This window comes from Harpia harpyja, chromosome Z (assembly GCF_026419915.1).
Source record: "Harpia harpyja isolate bHarHar1 chromosome Z, bHarHar1 primary haplotype, whole genome shotgun sequence".
In the NCBI taxonomy this organism is placed as follows: Eukaryota; Metazoa; Chordata; class Aves; order Accipitriformes; family Accipitridae; genus Harpia; species Harpia harpyja.
Window position 1 is genome coordinate 91,075,075 of NC_068969.1, and position 20,771 is coordinate 91,095,845.

At 38.0% G+C, this 20,771-nt stretch overlaps 1 protein-coding gene across 2 annotated transcripts in view; it reads left to right on the forward strand.

The window, feature by feature from the left end:
• JMY (junction mediating and regulatory protein, p53 cofactor) overlaps positions 1–20,771 on the forward strand; it is a 73,589-nt gene that overhangs the window by 32,877 nt on the left and 19,941 nt on the right. For both annotated transcript variants that reach the window (XR_008233486.1, XM_052777000.1), the window contains exons 3-6: positions 5,167–5,317; positions 7,539–7,708; positions 14,246–14,411; positions 17,936–18,123. Coding sequence is in view for 1 of the 2 variants with exons in the window: in XM_052777000.1 (XP_052632960.1) it covers positions 5,167–5,317; positions 7,539–7,708; positions 14,246–14,411; positions 17,936–18,123 (675 nt within the window). In the remaining variant the exon portion in view is untranslated. The remainder of the gene's footprint in view (positions 1–5,166; positions 5,318–7,538; positions 7,709–14,245; positions 14,412–17,935; positions 18,124–20,771) is intronic.

Genomic DNA, 20,771 nt, shown 5'->3' on the forward strand with positions numbered 1-20,771 from the left:
GTGGTCACTTCCACCATGAAGGTGCTGTAGGTGAGAAGGAAAGCTGCCGTATATTCTTCATAAGCTGCGACCTCCAGAGGCATCCAGAGGCAGGTTCCCTGTCTTTCTTCCCCAGCTCTTCTCCCTGTTACAGCTGTGGTCTTCCCTTAGTTAAACTACCAATTTTTTCGTGGGCTTACATTCTAGTTCCTATCGTAACATTGTCGTGGTTTAACCCTAGCCAGCAACTAATAGATAAAGACAGCTTAATAGGTAAAGCAAAAGCCATGCACGCAAGCAAGCAAAACAAGGAATTCACTCACCACTTCCCATCGGCAGGCAGGTGTTCAGCCATGTCCAGGAAAGCAGGGCTCCATCACGCGTAACGGTTACTTGGGAAGACAAATGCCATCACTCTGAATATTCCCACCTTCCTTCTCCTTCCCCCAGCTTTATATAATGAGCATGATGTCATATGGTATGGAATATCCCTGTGATCAGTTGGGGTCAGCTGTCCCAGCTGTGTTTCCTCCCAAATTCGTGTGCCCCCCCAGCCTGCTCGCTGGTGGGGTGGTGTGAGAAGCAGAAGAGGCCTTGACTCTGTGTAAGCACTGCTCAACAGTAACTGAAACCTCCTCAAATTATCAACACCGTTTTCAGCACAGATCCAAAACGTAGTACGATCCCAGCTACTATGAAGAAAATTAACTCTATCCCAGCCAAAACCAGCACAAACATTAAAGATTTTCTATTTTCTATGTAAATGCACCCAAATTACATTACTTATATGAAATCATAATATTCAGTTTATCTTTGTATATATTTGTTGTAGTGGCACTTTACTGGAATGGGACGTAGTGCTCAGACAGCCATTTGTCAAAGGGGACCATGTGTATTTTACCAGTGTGTCTCAGTTGTTCATCCCTGTTTTTCTCTGGTGATTGTCTGTCCTGCTCTGAAAGGATGACAAGCTTAAATTTCATTGATAACTGGGAGATTATAATAATTTTCTAGGTAGATTGCACTTGAAAACTGATAATTCTTCTCTCAAGTGACTGGTGATTGTCAGTATTTACAATCACAGTATGGCTGTCTTTTCCATGTTTCCGCAGAGTGTGCCAGGTACATGGCCTAAAGTGGCTGTTTGCATGCACTTTGTCTTTTAGTTTGTCACAGTTATTGGTCTTGATGATAAAGAATGACAGTAATTACTTTTGGAAATGTTGCTAGCAGTATTTTCTTTTACACTGGTATTTTTTTTTAATAACTCCATTTTTCTTTGTTACATTTCTTGATGGAGAAATTGAATCAGGTGGAGCACACTGGCTGGATGGGAAAAGATTGCTTTTCCCACAGGGAGCACTGGAGGACATTCAGGTCAATGGAGAGGCTCTCAGAGGCCACAGGGTGTGTATGTCAGACAAGCCCAGGAAAGTAAGCTTGGGCAGGAACACTGCAAGCCTGCTGGGAAAAGCAGAGAGCAGCAGACAGCTAGACCCCAGAGGTTGCAACTTCCAAGGTACTAAAGGGGACTTAAAGTTTGCTGCCACTCAAAGTCATTGACCTAATAGAAACAAAGCTGGGAAGCAAGCACCTGTCTTCAAGGATGCAGTGCAGACTGGGTTTATTGAATACCTTTCTGGAGTCTCCTTCTGACAAGTCTGCTTTGCCCAAAATTAGATCCTCTCATGAAGTGAAATACTAGAGCAACTCGATTGCTTTCCTTCTCCCTTACGTGAGAACTAGGTAAAAGACTACCTATGTAATACACAATGCCAAGCATGCTGATAGATAACTTCCCTGCGTTTTTTTTGATCCATTTGACACCTACTGCCCCATGAATGTTCTGAGATGCCTTCTGCTGGCAGCAAGTGGCAGCAAGTGGCCATACTGTGTTATCCTGAACTTAACTAGACTATCCAAAGAGATACAAAGATCTCTGTGGCTAAGGAGTGTTACTCCAGGAATCAGCCTGGGAACCTGGATCTTCTGAGCATTTGCAGCTCTTACTTGTTTTTGTACTTTCTCATTCTGAATTTGTCACCTTGAACCTCAGTTGCCTCTGGCTGGCATAGCTGTTAAATGGTTGTTGGAACAAGCAACGTACTCTGGTCTAACAGCTTCGAATGTGAAGGGAACAAGCTTTTCAGTTTAAGGTTCATCCTCAGCTTGTAGCTAGCCACCTTTCTTAAGGAAGCAGCTGGAGTTTTTCACCTGTCAAAGGCTGTTCCGCACTGGCACCAAGATTCTGTCTTCACCTGTTGAATGGACGTTCCCTTTGAAACAATGAGAGCCTCCTCCCTTATTGTGGTTTAACTCCAGCTGGCAACTGAGCACCGCCCAACTGCTCGCTTACTCTCCCTCAGTGGAATGGGGAGAGAATCAGAAGGCTAAAGGTGAGAAAACTCATGGGTTGAGTTAAAGACAGTCTAATAGGTAAAGCAAAAACCGTGCACGCAAGCAAAACAAAATAAGGAATTCATTCACCACTTCCCATTGGCAGGCAGGTGTTCAGCCACCTCCAGGAAAGCAGGGCTCCATCACACATAACAGTTACTTGGGAAGACAAATGCTATCGCTCCGAATGTCACCCCTTCCTTCTTCTTCCCCCTGCTTTTATTGCTGAGCATGATGTCATATGGTATGGAATATCCCTTTGGTCAGTTGGGGTCAGCTGTCCCAGCCGTGTCCTCTCCAAACTTCTTGTGCCCCCCCAGCCTGCTCGCTGGTGGGGTGGGGTGAGAAGCAGAAAAGGCCTTGAGTCTGTGTAAGCATTGCTTAACAATAACTAAAACATCCCTGAATTATCAACACTGTTTTCAGCACGGATCCAAAACCAGCCAAAACCAGCACATCCCTCCTTCATCATTTCATGGCTTCAGAGCCAGAAAGTTAGCATAGTGTGCATGTCCCTTATCCAAGCTGCAGAATGCAGAGTTCAAACATGAACATTAGCTGTACCTTGGTCTTTTGATTGTACTACAAGACACTTCAAGAAGAATCTTCATCTATTCATGTTTATGGTCAATAATTCTAAGGGTTTGACTGTCTTGCTAGATAATGAAGCTGTGTAGGTATAGGCTATAAGACTGCTAAGCATCAGGGCAGGTCAACTCAAGCAGCATTAGGCAATTGCTTCAGTCCTGTGTATCTTTCTGGGGCCCCTTTCAGACTTTTGTTAAGCCTGCCACTGTTGCTGCATGCCACTGTTTCTGCAGCCTTAAGGCATGGTGTTGGTCTATTCTTGTTCATGCAACTACTTGAGGACCTTCTTCCAGACAGTAGACATTTGTGGAGTATGCTGCTTGCAGATGCATAAAGGGAAGGGGAAGGTATGCATCAGTAACTGTACCAGGTTGAACTGGTCCATCCTCATAAATGTTGACAATCCCATCTTCTTCCTTGTTCCCCCAGTTTCTAAAGCTTTGCAGGTTCGTGACCATCTGCTTATGGTTGCACATACTATGCATACTTGTATGGGTATTGCTAAAGCAAAGTCTTCTTGGGTTTTCTGTGCCTTGCTGTATGAATACCCTCAGTGCCAGTGATGGCACGGATGACATACTTGGGATTACAGTTAATGAAAACGTGCTTCCCATTTTTGTTACTTGTAAATACTTGCTCCAGGGAACAAAGATACAATTGTATTATGCTGTCATAAATCTCTTTAGCTTGCACCATATGTGAATAATGTTTTGGCAGGCAAAACTTGATGAAGAAATGTTACTTCAAGGCTTCTTACTCTCTTAGAAATGATGCCTAACAAGAATGTTACTCACATTACTCGGTGATCCTGTGTGAATTCCAGTATCAAATTACCTCATCTTTACCAAGGAATAGAAAAGGAAGACTTTTAACTGAATTGTTTTTTATCCTGCTTCTCAAAGGAACTTGCTGTTTCAGAGTTCTGCATAAGTGGAAAGCATTTACTTCACCAGTCATCATTCACTGGTATATACATACAGTTTGACATTTATTTGGAAACTCTTGTCTGTCCACTCATAAGCATTCCCTGTGGGAATCATGGTACATATGTGCTCCATTGAATTACATGTTATAATCTATCTAGTGAAATTATTACTCTTATCATTTGTCCACATTTTTATTTCGCCTGTTGCCTTTCTAAGGGTTTTAGAAATACATAAGTATATTAAAATACCTTATTAAACTAGTTTAAACATTTCTCAAGAAATGCACAATTACTTAGAGGGCATCTATATATTTTTACTTATAAAAATCATCCTTCTAAGAGATGGGATGAGTGGATATGCAGAGGTAGATCCTGAACAGTCACTTAAAAACCTATTGTTTGGCTCTTTGAGACCAAATTGAAGCTTTGTGAAATCAACATTAATATCTGAGCCATTAGAACTTCAGGTTAAAATATCTGGGGACATGTAAGATTATGAGCACTTTTGGTTTGGGGGGTTTTGTCTATACCAGTGAGGTTTCTTCTTGACTGAGGTAAATGAAAAATATTCAGAATTAAGGCTTTGGTGTTACAGGAGCAGGCTTAAATATTTAATTACTTAGACATATAGTCTGTTGTGTATAGTGGGACTTAAAGAGTGTGTAAAAATTTCGAGTTTTGGGAGAGCGTACTATATTTTTATTAATTTTTAAAAGAAACTCCAAATCTTTTACTTGCTTCAGATAGTTGTCACTTCAAAATAAAATTACGTTGGTCTTGGCAATGAAAAGATATTGGAACTCCCAGGCACTAGGAAAATATGTTTTTAAAAGTCATCTATAACAAAGAAAAAACTACTAAAATGGTGGTGATCACTTACCACTACCCCAAGACATCCCTGTTTCTAGCTTTGTTCTGACTGAAGAGCATTCATTTACTTCAGAATGAAATATTTCAGGCTGGAAGAAAGCCTGGATGAAGCGTGCTTGTTATCTGAAGGTGATAAGATATTTAACAAAAACATACTGAGAAATCAAATTTACATTTGAGTTTTTTGTGCTTCCAGAAAGAATAGTAATGAAACCATGGATGTACTTTTTCAACAGAAAGGAGCTCTTCAAAGAGTTTTTTTCTGTTGAATAGAAGCCATGGTGATTTGCTGGTAGTTTTCTCTCCTTTTTGTTTTTCTTTCTTTCTTAACCACCCTGAAACTCGTTGCTGTTGGCAAAATAGCAACAATTAATTTTGTTGTTAATTACGGACTGATTTATTTTCAGATCTCGATAGAGAATGACTACCTAGGCCCCAGAAGAATTGAGAGTCTGCAAAAAGAAGATGCTGATTGGCAGAGAAAAGCCCACATGGCTGTGCTTTCTATTCAAGATCTTACAGTTAAATACTTTGAAATAACAGCTAAAACACAGAAAGGTAGTTATTTTCTACTATCCTATCCATCAAATAAAAGATCTTTAAAAATTTATTTAATGTTTGCCATGTTCTGTATTGTACTATTATTTATTTTTTTCATCAATCCTCCATGCAGAAAATGCAGTTGTCATTCCCATTTTTTTTTCTTCTGTGTCTATTCGAATCTTTCACCAATAAGCTTTTTCAGAACATCGACAGAAGTGAGCAGAATAGAAATTTTAGATAAAAGTTTCGCAATGACTTTCTCGATGTGATTGTATTAGCTGCACTGCACATTTGCAAAGGATTTAGGAAGCGTAGAGTCTGTGATGGATTCTGTCTTCTGTACTGGATATGGCAGACCACCATAGTAAGTGTTTATTACCTTTCAATTCATTTCCTTTTCCTGTCTCCCTTGCCTTTCAGTGATTATTTTTTTTCAGAGCTCTAAATATTAAGCAACAGCTCAGTTTGACTACTTAGTTAAAGCTGCTCTGTTAATCAGAAATCTTCATGGATATAACCTTGGCATTTCTATGCTTGAAGAATGCAGCAGTTTTACTAAAGAGTTGGTGCAGTAAAACCAGGTCATATGACTTGCCATGTACATCTGCACTCTCATCCTTGTACCATTTTAACTTAAATAATCAGTTTATTAGGCCAAACACACCCGAGGATGTGGTTTCATGTCACCTCTTTTCGTTTGACTGTGGGCTACTACTGACAGGGTTTATGTCCCACTGTCTTCCCTGCTTGGCTGCGGGTTGGTGTTTCTTTCTTTGCCTTGGTGATAGTGATTGTGCAACCAGATAAATGAGCCATACCCCTAGGAGAAAATACTTTTGGATGGGTAGGTTTCTTGTAATCTCCCTGCATGACTGCTAGATCTGCCTCAAGAGAAGCAGTCACTGCAAAATGATTCCTTTTGGTGACAACCCAAGTTAAGGATAACATGAAACTCCACCATTTTGAAAAAGTGACTAAACCAGTCAAGCATGTTGGAATTAATTTAATTAGAGCAAATTCTAAACGTATTTAATCAGTTTGGTTCCTTTTCCAGTATGACAAAGGCAGCTAATAAAATACCCAGTTAGTTGATGAAGAATGTGTATTTACAGTTACTTATTTTTGGTTTGTTCACATGCTTTTTTTATGTACAGCAGTTAAGATTGTGGGGAAGAACACTGGGAGATGAAATGCCTGGAGTCTGTTTACAACCATAGACCTTTGGTAGACAGGTTGCTTGCCTGTTTTGTTATGTTTTGGGTTTTTTTGGCCTCCTGCTGAGCACAGTGTGGTCTTACATACCAAAACACTAACAGATGGCAGAGGAAAAACACATGAGAACATATATTTTTTATTACCTAACAACTGCATGTAATATCTTTTAGCACCTGGGGACTGAATGCCTCCCCTTTGATTGTGTGGCCTCCGTGGTTTTTGCTTTGCAAAGCTAAGTGTACAGTATCATGTGATTGTTCTATATATTAAAAATGGTGACTATCTCATGTGTGTCAGCTTAGATGTTGCCTGGAGCTCAAGAACAGAAAATCTGAATCAGGCAAGGGACTTGTGCTACTCTGAAGTCTTCCTGAAAAGATTCGCATTCGCGTCTGCATATTAAGATCAGATTATAATTTGTTTACTTATTTTGAAGCGATTTGTGAAGCAACCAGCATTTTGAGTGAAAAGATAGATGTTATTTAAATTTAATTCAGTATTCTTACAGAATTGTACTTGAGATCAAGCAGAAATTTTTGTTTTAAATTGTAATTTTTTTCAATCTGCAGATTTGTTTAAACTTACGACTGCACTATAGAAGTTATTAAGGGAAACTGGAGACTTTAGTAGCTGATAATTTGTGCTTTCAGAAGCAGGGAAAATTTGGGATGCAGTTTAAGACCACGTGGTAGCATTAATGAGATATTTTTATTAAGTAAAGAATTCTGAACCAGTGGTTCAAGTGGTCAGGTACTGTGTACTCAGAATGGTCCTCCTGTGGATAACAAAAATTGGAATTACAATGATAAAACAATCAACAAATACCTAATTGCATATTTACATGAATCCTAAGAGTACTTACATCCTGGATTTGAACCTTAGTACTCTGTAGAATGACTGCTCCCTGCTAAGAGAACTTTGTATGCTTTTGGGTACAAATGTGTGCATTGTCTCTGCAGTAGAACCACTAGTGACCTGAAGAGTAGATGGTAAGCTGTCTGCCTTTTCTTCCCTTCTGTAGCTGTGTACGATCGAATGCGAGCAGACCAGAAAAAATTTGGTAAAGCAGCATGGGCAGCAGCAGTGGAACGTATGGAAAAGCTTCAGTATGCAGTTTCTAAGGAGACTTTGCAGTTGATGCGTGCTAAAGAAATCTGTTTGGAGCAGAAGAAACATGCACTGAAAGAGGAGGTAATTTTTCATACCAATAAGTAGAAAAATAAACCATGCAGAAAAAAAGCAAACCTTAAAGAGTGATGATGTACTTAAAACAACCCCCCCCCAGACTTGAAAGTCATTATTTTTCAGCTTTTAATAATAAAAGTCTGTATTAAAACTTTTACTACACTCTACCATGTTAGTCAAATGGAGTTGCAATGTAGGTGTGGTGTTTTTTCTGCCACTTATGTTTTCTGTTCACCTTTTCCTGGTTAGTCAACCACGATGATAGTTTTTACTGTTAATGTTTACAGCTATCCACTGAGATGACTAAAATGAAGAGAAGGGATAGGACAGAAATCTGCTGCTGTGTAATCTCCACACTTTAGGTCTCAGAGGCATGACCACCTTTTCAGAGTAGCTCTGACATTCCAGATGGAAGGTGTCTGAACATTAGTAAATATACAGTTGACTAGCCTGTTGTACTGTACTGTCTTTGTCTCTGCTTACCCTAATTATTAAGGCAGTCTTCCAGAGAGGGTTGTGCTAGCTACAGCTTTCCTGAGGAAAGAGTGCATGCATTAAACTGTGTTTAAATGTCTTAGTAGAAAAACCCCACATTTATTGGGTTTTATGACACCTCCTCAAAAGCAAAAATGCTACAAATACTCTTTTAAAATTTGCTATCATACAGATATTTGGTGCTAAGAACTTTCTGTCATACTAATGTTAATTTACATTCTATCCAATCAGTTGCTTGTTTTTAGAGTGCTTTTGAAATGTTTCAGCAAAATTCGACTAAACCAGTGGCTCTGTTATGAAAAGGTTATTCAGAGAATTCACGACTTCAGCACTGTATAGATTGGTGGTTCGTAACCCTGACAGACTATGTGCCTATTTTAGGAGCTTCTGTAGAAGACAGCTTGATCTGCAAGGAAGACATAGTACATGCAAGACCCAGAGCAAGAAAATAAAAAGTTTGTTCCATTTCAATGCTTTTTAGATTTAGAAAGCCAAGAGTTATCTGGAAACCTGAGTTTATCAGGCTATTGCTATCCTTAGCTAAGAGTTGATGAGAGAATCCTGCAGTACTAATTGGAAATATAAATTGAATATGTTCACATATTTAGAGCAGCTACACATCGTCTTTTCTGTAGCACATCTTATTTTTCTCCCAGTGGAGACTTTCCATGAATTTTTATTGAATGAGCTCTCAGTCTGGTAAATGAGTGATTGTTTTGATGTGCAAAAGCATTAGGGGCTGCATAGGAAAAGGAGAGGTTCATTGCAGTATACAGGGGGATGAAAGGCTCTGAACGAGTTTGGGGCTTTTGGGAATGGAGAAATGAGAAACATCTGATGGACATGCATGGACATGGTGCTTTGGGATGGTGTATTACAAGGTAGAGCTCTGGGTCAAAACATGGTGATGGGGAGATATGAGGACCAACTTCTTTCTGAAACATCTTTTTTAGCTTTGAGAATGTAAAAGCTTTAAGTATGCAAAGTTGGGTGTGGCAAACATGACTGGGAATCCCATACTGGAGAGGAAGGGTTGCAGTCTTACCATAAAGAAGATACTTGTAGAACTCAAATACCTTCTCTGGCAAACCATTTAGCTACTGTTTTCTAGGCACAGAAGATGAAAACAGGATGTTCCTTTGAAAAAGACTAAAATGCTCAAGAAACTAATTTATCAGGGTTTGAGTTGAGGATTAAGACAGAAAGAATGACAATTCAGAGCAAAGACCAGATCTGACTGTTTATGAGGACACTGTTGGTGTTCAGCAGATTGTCTATGGATTTTTGAACATTTAGTCCTGGAAAAGAAAAAAGTTTATAAAACCAGTGGTACACCCTTTTCAAGGGGAAAACATGTTTCTTTTAGTGTCTGAAATTTTTCTGATTGCCCAGGATACTAATTGTGAGTGATCATCTTAACCTCTTTTTTTTTTTTTTTTATAATATTGTATCCTCTAGTATCATGGCCTGACTATAATTGACTCCTGATACTTAATTGGTTGGAGTAGTGCTTTTGTTCCACAAGTTGCTAGTTATGAGTGAAAGCCTGCCTTTTATCAGTGGTGAGAGTGCTCCATGTTTCCCTTAAAATCATTTATAAATTCTTTAAAATGATTTTCTGTTGGTTTTGAGGATGAGCTTCCATATTCACACTTAAAGACCTGAGTTGTTTTCTGAATTTTACTCCCTCCTTCTGAGGCTTCTCAGACAGCAACAGTGATGAGTTAAAATAATACTTGAACTAGAGAACAGTCAGGATTCACATGGAGTGGATTGAAACATGACTTTGTATTCTATCTGAACAGTAACAGATTACTTAAAAGGCTGGATAATAGAAAATTTAATAATAGCTATTCATATATATATAGCTATGGAAAAGTAATATAATTTTTTACTGTGAACTGCAGGTTAATTACTTTGTAAATGACAGCAGATGAGAATGACTTTATAACCTGGTAGCAATGTGATTGAGCCACCAATGCAACAGGGTGGTACAGCAGCAGATGCTCTCCAGTCTGTCAGATCAGGTATTTCCAGCAAAGGGAGAAGTGTTAGTCTTGCTGTACATCGAGTTGTGAGATTTATTCTACACCTTTCTTACATGCATTTCTGATCACCCAATAAAGATTAGTTCTAACTGGAGTAGTTAGAGGGAGGGCTACCACAACGATGCCAGGAATGGCGAGTCTGTTCTACAAGAGGAGTTGAAGTTGTTTTGACAAATAAAATGAAGGCTCAGATGATACAAAATTGCTCTCTACAAAAGTACTACAGGGAATAAATATTAGGCAAGAGCAATGCGTGTTGCAGTTCAGTACTGGCCAAGAACAAATGGTATTATCTGATTGTGAATACATTGGAAATATGGAAGAAGTTTCCTGGCAGTTAGGAGGGAGTATCTGGAACAGACTTGCAATGGGAGTAACAAATACAGAGTTTTGTGGAAGCTTTTTGTTTTAGTTTTTACAAAAGCAGAATAAGAACAACAATAACAACATGGAAATTATTTTAAGAACTCAGTTTATGAAAGCAGTTCATTTTAGATTTGTCTGAAAGCATTCTGTGGTGGAAAGCTGGATTTGATGGCCCTCACTTCTGTATTCCATGTTTGCCTATTTTTCTATTAATTTTGTCATCTGTCCCTTTGGTATGTATGTTCATAGTTCTTGTCAGAGGCTTTCTGTTTTAACCCATTAATATCTTTATTAACAATGTGTGGGTTTACAGGTGATACATTTCTCCCTTAGAACTATTAAGAAACCTAAGTTCCTGCTTAAGTTCTGCACTTTCTATCAGTGAGACAACAAAGAACATAAGGGCCAGAGAGATTAAATTATTTGCTTGAGTTAACGCAAGAGGTTGTGGCATAGCAGGAAATCGAACTCAGATCTCCTCAGTTCTAATTCTTTGTCCAGCTGCAAAATGTTTCTTTCCCGTAACATTCTTGTGTTAAAGTTCTTCGTGTTTCTTTCACTGTGTTGATCAGCCTGAGATCTACCAAGGATGCAGCAAATTACTAGTAGGGATTAGATAGCAACTTGTAACATTAAGAATTGAACCACTCCTTAAATTGTTAACAAAAAATACTGACATTTTCCCAAGAGTGATGATATTGTTTTTGAGTTATCACACGTGTATCATATCTCTCATAAAGTTTTAACATAAATGGTTGAAATTAAAGGTCCCCACTTTTCTTTTTCATGAGGGTCTATTATGTAGCTAGGATAGCTGCCTGAGAACCATATGACAATATTAATTTCCCTTTTGTGTTGCACCTGAAAACTGAATATAGTGGTGTTGTACCCCTAAAACAGACCAGGTAGCTGGCAGCATCTGTAATGTATGCTTGTAGGGCTATGATTCAGTTGTAAGACAGGTCCCTTATCAGGCAGACACCAGTGCAGCTGATTGAAGTACTGAGCTGCTATAACTTGATAAGCTGATGCTTTTGAAGATGGCCTGAAGATGTGTCTATGCAATCTTTATACAAAGGCTGTGGACTTAAATTTGGGAACATCTTTTTTTTTTTAAGAAAAAAAAAGCATAAGTTTCAGTGAATTTCACAAACAAAGCAAAAGTTCTTAGTTGTGGTAGAATTTTGAATGACATATCCTTAATGTAAACAAACAAACAAAAACCAAAAGAGAACACCACCACCCCCCCAAAAAAACCCCCACCATGTTTTGTTGCTATGATATATGTTTTTACAATGAGAAAATCCTTTGAAAATGCCAAAACCCCAGATACCCGGCCTGACCAATGAACATTATCCCTCTTATATAGAAAAACTGGAAGGTTCAAGAGAATCAGTCCTTTTGTCTTGAAAACTAGCCTCTAATTCACTCCAAATATGCCATCATTATGTCATTTACTGTTCTGGTCACAATTAGTAACTTAATATGGATGCAGAGTAATAGAATGGCATAACAAGACTTTCTGGTGTCACACTGGACCGAAACATATAAATTATACATTATTGATTGTAAGATTTATGATATTCACTTAAGGACTTACTGAGCCTTTCAAGCTAATAGTTGATAAACAAAAAATGCATTCAGTAAATATACAATATAATAGAAGAAATTTTTAAAATAGATGTTACAAGAATTGATTCACAGGTCTTCTATCAATCTTAAATGGAGAGAAGCGTATTGTACAGGACTGTTTTCTTAGTGTTTAATTGAGCTGTGACATCCCTGTCAGTGGATAATGATGTAAAAGTGTACATGCTATAAAAAAAGGGATAGGACAAATTTATGAAGTAAAATCCAGTAAGTCTATTTTGTATAAAAGGTAGCACTGTGGCTTAAGCTGTGCTGCCAGCTGCACTAGAGGCTGGTGAAGCATTTTAGGGAGGTATCACTGTGCTGCCTACTATGTTTCATCTTCCTGAATATTTGCAGTTAACCTTTGTCTGAAACAGGGTATTTAGTAAGATGGATCTTTGGTTTAATTCAGTACAGATATCTTTCTGGTTTAGTATAGTTATATTTAAACATGTGTGATAAATAAAACCAAGGAAACCCAATTCCGGCTATTAATTACAGATACAGTTTTACACCTTGAAGAAACCACCATAATATAAAAACATACTAGCAAATATTTTTTAAAATGTATAGTTTGCTAGGTCCTCTATTTTTGTTTGGTAGACATCCCTTTTTAATGATAGAACGTCTGTGTCGTGGTTTCAGCTCAGCTGGTAACAAAGGACCACGCAGCTGATCGCTCACTCCTCCCGCCCCCCTCCAGTGGGATGGGGAGGAGAATCAGAAAGGAGAAAAGGGGAAAAAAAAAAAGGAACCTCGTGGGTTGAGATAAGGACAATTTACTGGGACAACACAAAAAGAGAAGTTACAACAGCAGCAACGGTACTAATAAAAGAGTATACAAAACTAGTGATGCACAGTGCAACTGCTCACCACCCGGAACCCAACGCTCCCCCACTGAAAGCCGAGCGCACTGCCCAGCCCGCTCCCCAGTTATATACTGAGCATGACATCACATGGTATGGAATAGCTCCTTGGCTAGTTCAGGTCAGCTGTCCCGGCTGTGCCCCCTCCCAGGTTTCTGTGAAAATTAACTCTATCCCAGCTGAACCCAGGACAGTCTGTAACACAGAAACTGAACCGTGTTTCATCAGAATGGCAAGGTAGATAGATCACAAATCTCCAGTGAAATTTACAATTACTTTTATCCATTGTCTGAGAGAAACTAGCAGAGATAAATTTTTTTTTTGAGTTGGTAGAGAACTTGGATGTGGCCCTAACTCTTCTGCATGCAGGTTGTAGAGCTGCATGGCTTTGAATTCCTTCCAAAGTGGGACAGCACATAAGATCCCCTTATATGTCAGTATTTTTTAAATATGGTCTGAATGGCTAACTGTATTGAGCAGTTAAATCTTGTTTGGCTGAATGAAAGAGGATGGTTTGAGTTCGCTTTGGTTGTGTTTTGTGTCAGTTTTCTATGTCAAACGTATGACACAAATAAGCACTAAAATATATATAAATATTTTAATCTAGATCTTTTATTCTCCTGTGAAGGACTCCAGAAACAGTGGAACTCCTCAGTTAAGCTGTCATTACAGAGGATCAGTGCATGTAATTATCCCTGTTTTCACCATCTTTCACTTTTTCCTCAGTTCAGCTTTAATGACAGTTTTAACTGTAGTTTTCTAGATGCCCTTAGCAAAACAACTTTTAGACTTTTTGTACTGAAGATAATGAAATAACTAATTTCATTATGTATCTTCAGAGAATCAAGTAGTAGAGTAGAAGACTGGTAGGGATGTTTCACAATATGACTTGTCACTTTGACAGTCACAAAGTGTAATCCAATGCCATGGGTTTTTTTATTGCCATTGGAAAAAATGTCAGATATTAAAGATGTCTGAAAGTGTGTGGCTGATCAAAACCTATCTTACTGTCTTGATGTGTTCAATTTTAACGTTACATTTAGTGTACCAGACCATATCTAGCTGCAATCATGAAGTCTGTGGTTTTGTTCTTCTTGCAGTGATGTGTTTGGGTTTTTTTCCCTCTTTTTATTTAGATGCAGAGCCTGAAAGGTGGTACAGAAGCCATAGCCCATTTGGACCAGTTAGAAGCTGACTATTATGATCTACAGCTTCAATTATATGAAGTGCAGTTTGAGATCTTGAAATGTGAAGAACTGCTGCTGACAGCACAACTTGAAAGCATCAGAAGACTGATGTCAGGTGCTTTATGCATTTTAATTAAGATGTAATCTGTAAAAGATAATTCTTTTTCTAAGAGTCTAGTAAAGCCTGTGGGAATGAAATGAGAACAGATTCTTTACCATGTGAAGAGCTGGATCTTCTAATATAAGTACTGTTAAATTAAAATTTACACCTGTTCATAAGGCCTATACTACACATACAGAAGTTTTGGTCTGGTTCTCATTGCCTGTGTTTGGAAATAAGCATATAAGATACTATGTAAGTTTTGGAAAGCTAAATTCAGGGAGGAAGAAATGTCTTAATTACTGGACTTGTCTCACTAAAAATTTGCATTGGTATTATTCATTTATTTGAAGTGATTGGTTTTCCAAAGGTATTCCTGCAAATTGGAGTCCTTCAGCTAAACTTTGAAGCATGTTGTGTTGGCCATCTGACTGATATAAAGCAGTGATGGAAACCTTATGTTTCCAGAACCTACTATACCTTGCATGTGTACAAACTATGGAAATGGTACAGGTAAATCATAAAGTGTTTTTGAATCCATTTCTGTCCTTTAGATCTTTCTGTAGTTAATGGTTTTATTCACACAAGCTCTGTTTTATTGTTTAGTGCATAGAGCTTGTGTAGCAAATTTTGTTATGGATAGAAAAGTGACTTAAGAAGAGAGATTTGAAGCTGGATTGTATTGTGAGTTGCCTCTGGAAAAAGAGAAAACATAGGTATCATGAATTCTTCTCACTGTTAAGTGTATCTGCTCCTTTTAGGCTTGTGATGGCAACACCTGTAACTGCATGTGTGGAAGATGAGGGTTGAAAACTCTGTAAATTACTTTAAAAAAAGTGGTGGCTTTGACTGGGTGCCTCTGTGGAGAGCTTTGTGCTTTGGAGATAGATAGTTTTTGTACTTGGGAAATCGGACATTTAATTTTGATACTGAAGACACAGTATGGTTTGCTTACCTGTGGACCGAAGAAAATCCCTTGAACGGGAGGCTGAGAAGGAATGTGTATCAAAATCCTTTCTCTTTGATGTAGTGACAGGAAAACTAAGGGCCCTCAGAGGTTAAGACTGCTGTAAAAACATCATAGGTCATTAGGGCTTGTCATTAATGTTTTCTCCAGAAATCTCAAAAAAACCCCCAACCCCACAACCTGATCTAAAATAAAAAAAAACGAACCACTTGGCTAACAACCAACCCTCTCCTTCCCCCATGGCAACAAAATAGTTCACTGTTCTGGCTTTTGCTGTTTTAAATTTGTAAAGTTTTCCTTAATAGTAAATCCAAAAGTTGGGGTTTTTTCCTATTAAAGACAGCTGTCTACGTTAGAAGGAATTACTCTTTTTCAACAACTCTCAGTGAATATCCCATAGGAAAGAAAATGAAAAAAACAGTTCTTAAATGTGTGGGAATTTGCTCAAAGGATGAAATTACCTCTTCGGACTTACGTTGAGGGGATAGAGCAATTAATGTGAAGAATGGGACAGAGAAGTGGCTACATCTCTTCAAAACTGTTCAGCATCAAATCTGAATGAAAGCATCTAAAACATATAATGGTCTTTTAGTATGTGCTGTTTCCTGTGCTGTCAAAGAGAAAAGAATGGTCTGTTGCATCTTCTGTTACACTTCCTTTTTAAAGTGTACTTATAGTCAGTAAAGTAATAACCTTTTAATTATGCACATCTGTATGGTTTGAAATACGTGTGTATTAGTGACTTGTAGAGGCTGTTGCTATTCTTTACTCCTTGATGGTATTGGCTCTGCAGAGATATTTCAGAGAGTTTGGGATTCTGTTTTGATTTGAGGGACATCAGCAGTACTGCTAATGAAGTCCCAACAGATTTCTTTGAGAGTGTGATTTGATTTGACTGCCAGTTGGTTCTAAGCTAGCAGAAAAACATTTTCTTTTGCAAATTCAGCACATTGGATCTGAAAAGTATCAAATGATAATAGATTGTCATATTATAAAAAACAGTAGTATTTTTTTACTGTCATTAAGCAAAGATCTGCACTGAAATTCACAAAATGTGAATTTATTAGGTTAGAATTTTAAAGGCTCTTATCCTATCCTTACAAACTATTTGTACATCCTTGTAAGATGGTTTTGTGATGCAGGCACTTGTAAATTCCTGTCTTTAACTCTGCATGAAAGTGTTCTAAACCAAAATTTGCATGTAAATTCTACCATTTTATAAGTGCACGGCAAAATATAATTGTTGTAAGCCATGAGTCTTATTACTCTCTGATGTCTCAGCGTGGGTTCTAGTGACTTGGCAGTTTTACATATGGATGAAACTTTATGTTGGTTTGTTTTTTTTTTTAACTGAACACTGAAGTAATGAATCTAGTAGGTCTGGTTTTGTTACATTTTGTTTTAAGGTTATACAGTGCTCTGCTTTCTTTTCTGGTCCTGCTATGACTTCTGCTGAGCTGAAATTAGCATGACAATCAGAATTTTGGTTGCAGCAGAAAATGTACAAACAAGTAACATGAAGTGACAACAGCTTTTAAAATGGACACTGTACTGAAGAAAACCCTGCCCCTCTCTCCAAACAATTTAGTAGCAGAAGTAGGAGGAAGTCACGGTCTTGCTCAAAGTAGTTGATGAAGTTGGAATGAGAAGGTTTAGTGGTGCTACAGAGTAGACGCTTCACAGTCATGCCAGCTGTATCTGCCTGTTTCAGCCAGCGGTAATGCATATCCCTCTTGGTATATTACAAAAGTATCCTATTTTGTATGCCAGTGAAATAAGGAACAAGAGGCCTTTGCTGCTTCTTCATCCCAACATTCTGCAAGGATTTATAATCATCACTCTTCTTCTTGGCAAGAGATGAGAAGGCAGCATTCAGAGATGAGCTCAATGTTATACTGAATGCTTCACTCAAGAGGCTAAAAATCATGAGTGTTGATAAAACTATTAGTAATGACCTCCTTTTTAGGACTGTAATGCTCTGAAGAACTGCCTTGAAGTTACCCTTCCTCTGCTGCCTCTGAGCAGAAGCAGTGACTGGGAGGTCAGAAACGTCCTAAGAGATGATTTTTGGTGTTTTGTTGTCTGATTCCCCTTCCATGAAATTAATAGTTGGTTGTGGCAGAAGAATCTCATGCCAAAGATTTCAGAAAGAGTCTGTGTATCCTGAACTTTGTAGTGAAGACCAGAGGATATTACTGCACATTGTGGGTCCCTTGTGTTAGTTAAGAGACCCAAAGGCATGCATGGACACTGTGATCAAGTTAGGCTACAGACACAAGTGTACATTTACAGTTGCATTGGTTTTTTAATGCTCTGAGCTTACTTGAATACCAGGCTGTGCTTCATTGGTATTGATTTCTGTTCTTCATATAAAGTTTAAAGCCCTACAGTGTTTTGCTGTTTAGTGCTTTTCCTCTGACCTTTTGATTTTTGCTAGTCCTCTGAAGGGACTATAGCATTCTTCTACATTAAATCTTGCAACTCAGTGGGAGGGTTGTTGTTTACAAAACAAAATGTTAATCAAATACAAACTATTGATTTGACTTTTTCATTGCTGACATTTTTAAAACAGAGAAGAGAGATGAAGTGGTATATTATGACACTTACGAAAGTATGGAAGCCATGCTTGAAAAAGAGGATACAGCAACATCTATACACTTGCAAAAAGAGGAGCTGCAAAAGTTACAACAAAAAATCCGCCAGCTGGAAGCAAGGCGTGGACGTATTTCAGCCAAGAAAGCCTACCTCAGAAATAAGAAGGTATTATGAAATTGCAAATTTCTAGCATAATTAGCAAATCTAATAAAACTTCAAAAGGTTTCATTTCAGATACAACTGCCAAGTCTCACAGAATTTTTGTGGATTGTATTTACTACTTACTAAAAGTTGTTTTACAAAGTACCAAATACAATAGCATGTATTACTAAATTGATATGTTTAAGATTCCATTTACCTTTTAGCTTTAAAGGAACCTTTAATTATTTTGAAGTCAACAAATAAACTTGTTTCTATTAACTAATCAGAATACTTTCATGTGGAGAGTACATGCTAGAATGCATGTTCTTACAGAGAGTAATTTTATATATATTTGCAGAAGAGAATTTTCAAAGGTGTTTTCTCACTAATGAGTTTTATTTTCATTCTCTTACCATCCCTTTAAACTTATGCCATGTCATTGATACTCTATTCAGCAGATATATATGAAATTCAGTATATATTCTTAATTTGTAAAACTAGGCATGCTATTTAGGGCCACTTTCCTTTTTCATTCATTACATGATGTGGATGCTGTGCAGAAAATTGTTTTAATATAGCTAATGTTTTGAAGTTGTGTATCAAGTGTATGTAAGTATGTTTCTTTTCCCAGAATGACTTGTTTATTGTTCCCTAGCAGTTTGTGCTTACATCAATATGCATTATTAATGAGCAAGATAGCTTAATGAGTAGAATAGATCAAAGTTTTGAGAAAGCATTGTAATACTTGTTATAAAATAGGTTTCTACCCCATACTGTATACTATAAGGCTGTGCAGAAGTGTCAGTTGAGACCTCATTCTAGAGTGGGATCAGGGATTGGTGTGGTTGTATGTTCCTAGTCTTGTCCCTTGATGTGGGAGATGACCCCTTTACATAAACAATTCTAGTAGATTGAGGGTAAAGCCTTCAGGTTTTGCCTCCCCTTCATAACTAATGTATCTATTTCTGTACCTGAATCTGAAGCATAACACAGCAAACAAAACAGTAGTGCATACATTTTATATTTTGGATTTTTTGTATTTCTTCAGACATTGTCCTGTCTCTGATGAACACAATATGGAGAAGACTGCAGATAATAAATTATTATGAAAGAAATGTCTCTTGTTAGCCAGTTATGGGAAGTCGTTTGCTCAGAGTTATGGAGTTTCTTTTATGTGACTTTGTAAAAAGAAAAAGTATCAAGAAGCCGGGCTTTTTAGTACTTTAAGGAATAGACCCTATCTGTCATGGTGTGCTAATTAACATAGGCTACATTATAATAGTTACGCTACTTTCTCCTGAATATGAAAAGACACTTCTGGCATCTTACAGAATAGACAAACCTGTTCAAAAGTGACAGGCTGCTTGCTGTTTCTTACTCAACTTATGGGAGTTAACAAGTTGAAAAGCAACACTGAAGCAGGAGTAGAGATTTTTTAGCATGCCTTCTCACCTGTATAAAGAGAGCTAGTCACCTTCAGTTGGCTCGTTTGTTTCAAGGTAATGCTATGATAAAATACCTTGTTTAAGCTGGAAGAATTAGTTCTAGGCTGCAGCACTAGTTGCAGCATGCCTACTTGTGCAATGAGACATGATGCAGAGTTGCATGTGGCAGTACTGCTCGTCTGGGTCTGCGTGTGGGAGTAATATAGTCATGTCTACTCAACATTGTGCTGGATGAACATGGTTATACTGCTTTCAGGACCTGAGGTAATGTCTCCATGTGGAACTTCACTGCTGGACATAACAGCACTCTCAGAACTAGTTCCAGCTCTTTACTGATTTCATTGCCCAGTGTGGCATTATCTGCAGTTGAGTGCTGCAGTGAGATACTTAGCTTTCAGCTTCTAAAGAAATCACAGATTAGAATAATGTGTATTTAAACTTGGAGGGGGAAACAAAAGATCTTTATTTGAGCAAAAAGAATAGGCAGAATCTGTTGTTGTGTGCCCTTTTGCAGCACTCGGGCAGAAAAGAACGTAGCTGTTTTGAGGGATATTTATGTTAGAGGTATTTACTGTAGCTGCTCTTATTACTGCTGAGTAACGCAGAGCCTTACTAAGCTTACTGGTAATTACCTGAAAATCAAGACTCTTGTGACTTTGATTCAAACATAAACAAGCTTTGTATCTTGAGTGACAATTCTAGAGATACTGCAAAACATTGTTAATGAACACTATTTATAGCGCCTGACCAGGGTAGTGGTACTTTACAAAACAGGGAGGAAAAAAAGGGTTCTGGCTCTTCAGAGTTTGCAGTTTAAGTTAAGCATGCAGAACAAAGATACAGATGGGATGCAAAAGCAGACTCTAGGTGGTGAAAATGAGCGTAGTGATGACTGAACGCTAAGTGGAGAAAAGAATTGAGTTTTTGACGGTGCATTTGGAAAGCGCATGTACTATGCGGTAAATATCTTTCTCAAAGTCTGTCTGTCTCTCTCAATTAAGAAACATTTATTGTTGAACTGAGATGAGAGTCTGCTTAATGCTTTTCAGATGAAACGCTTGTTTCAGCAAAGTATCTTAAAACAGACCTGTAAACAAGTGCTCTGTTTTGGAGTGGGTTGGTGAGGTTTTGGTGGGGGTTTTTTCCTTTCTTTTTTGTATTTTTTTTTTTTTAACCTTGCCCTGTAGTTGAAAACAAAAAGCAAGCTGTGCATTAAGTGGTGTATAT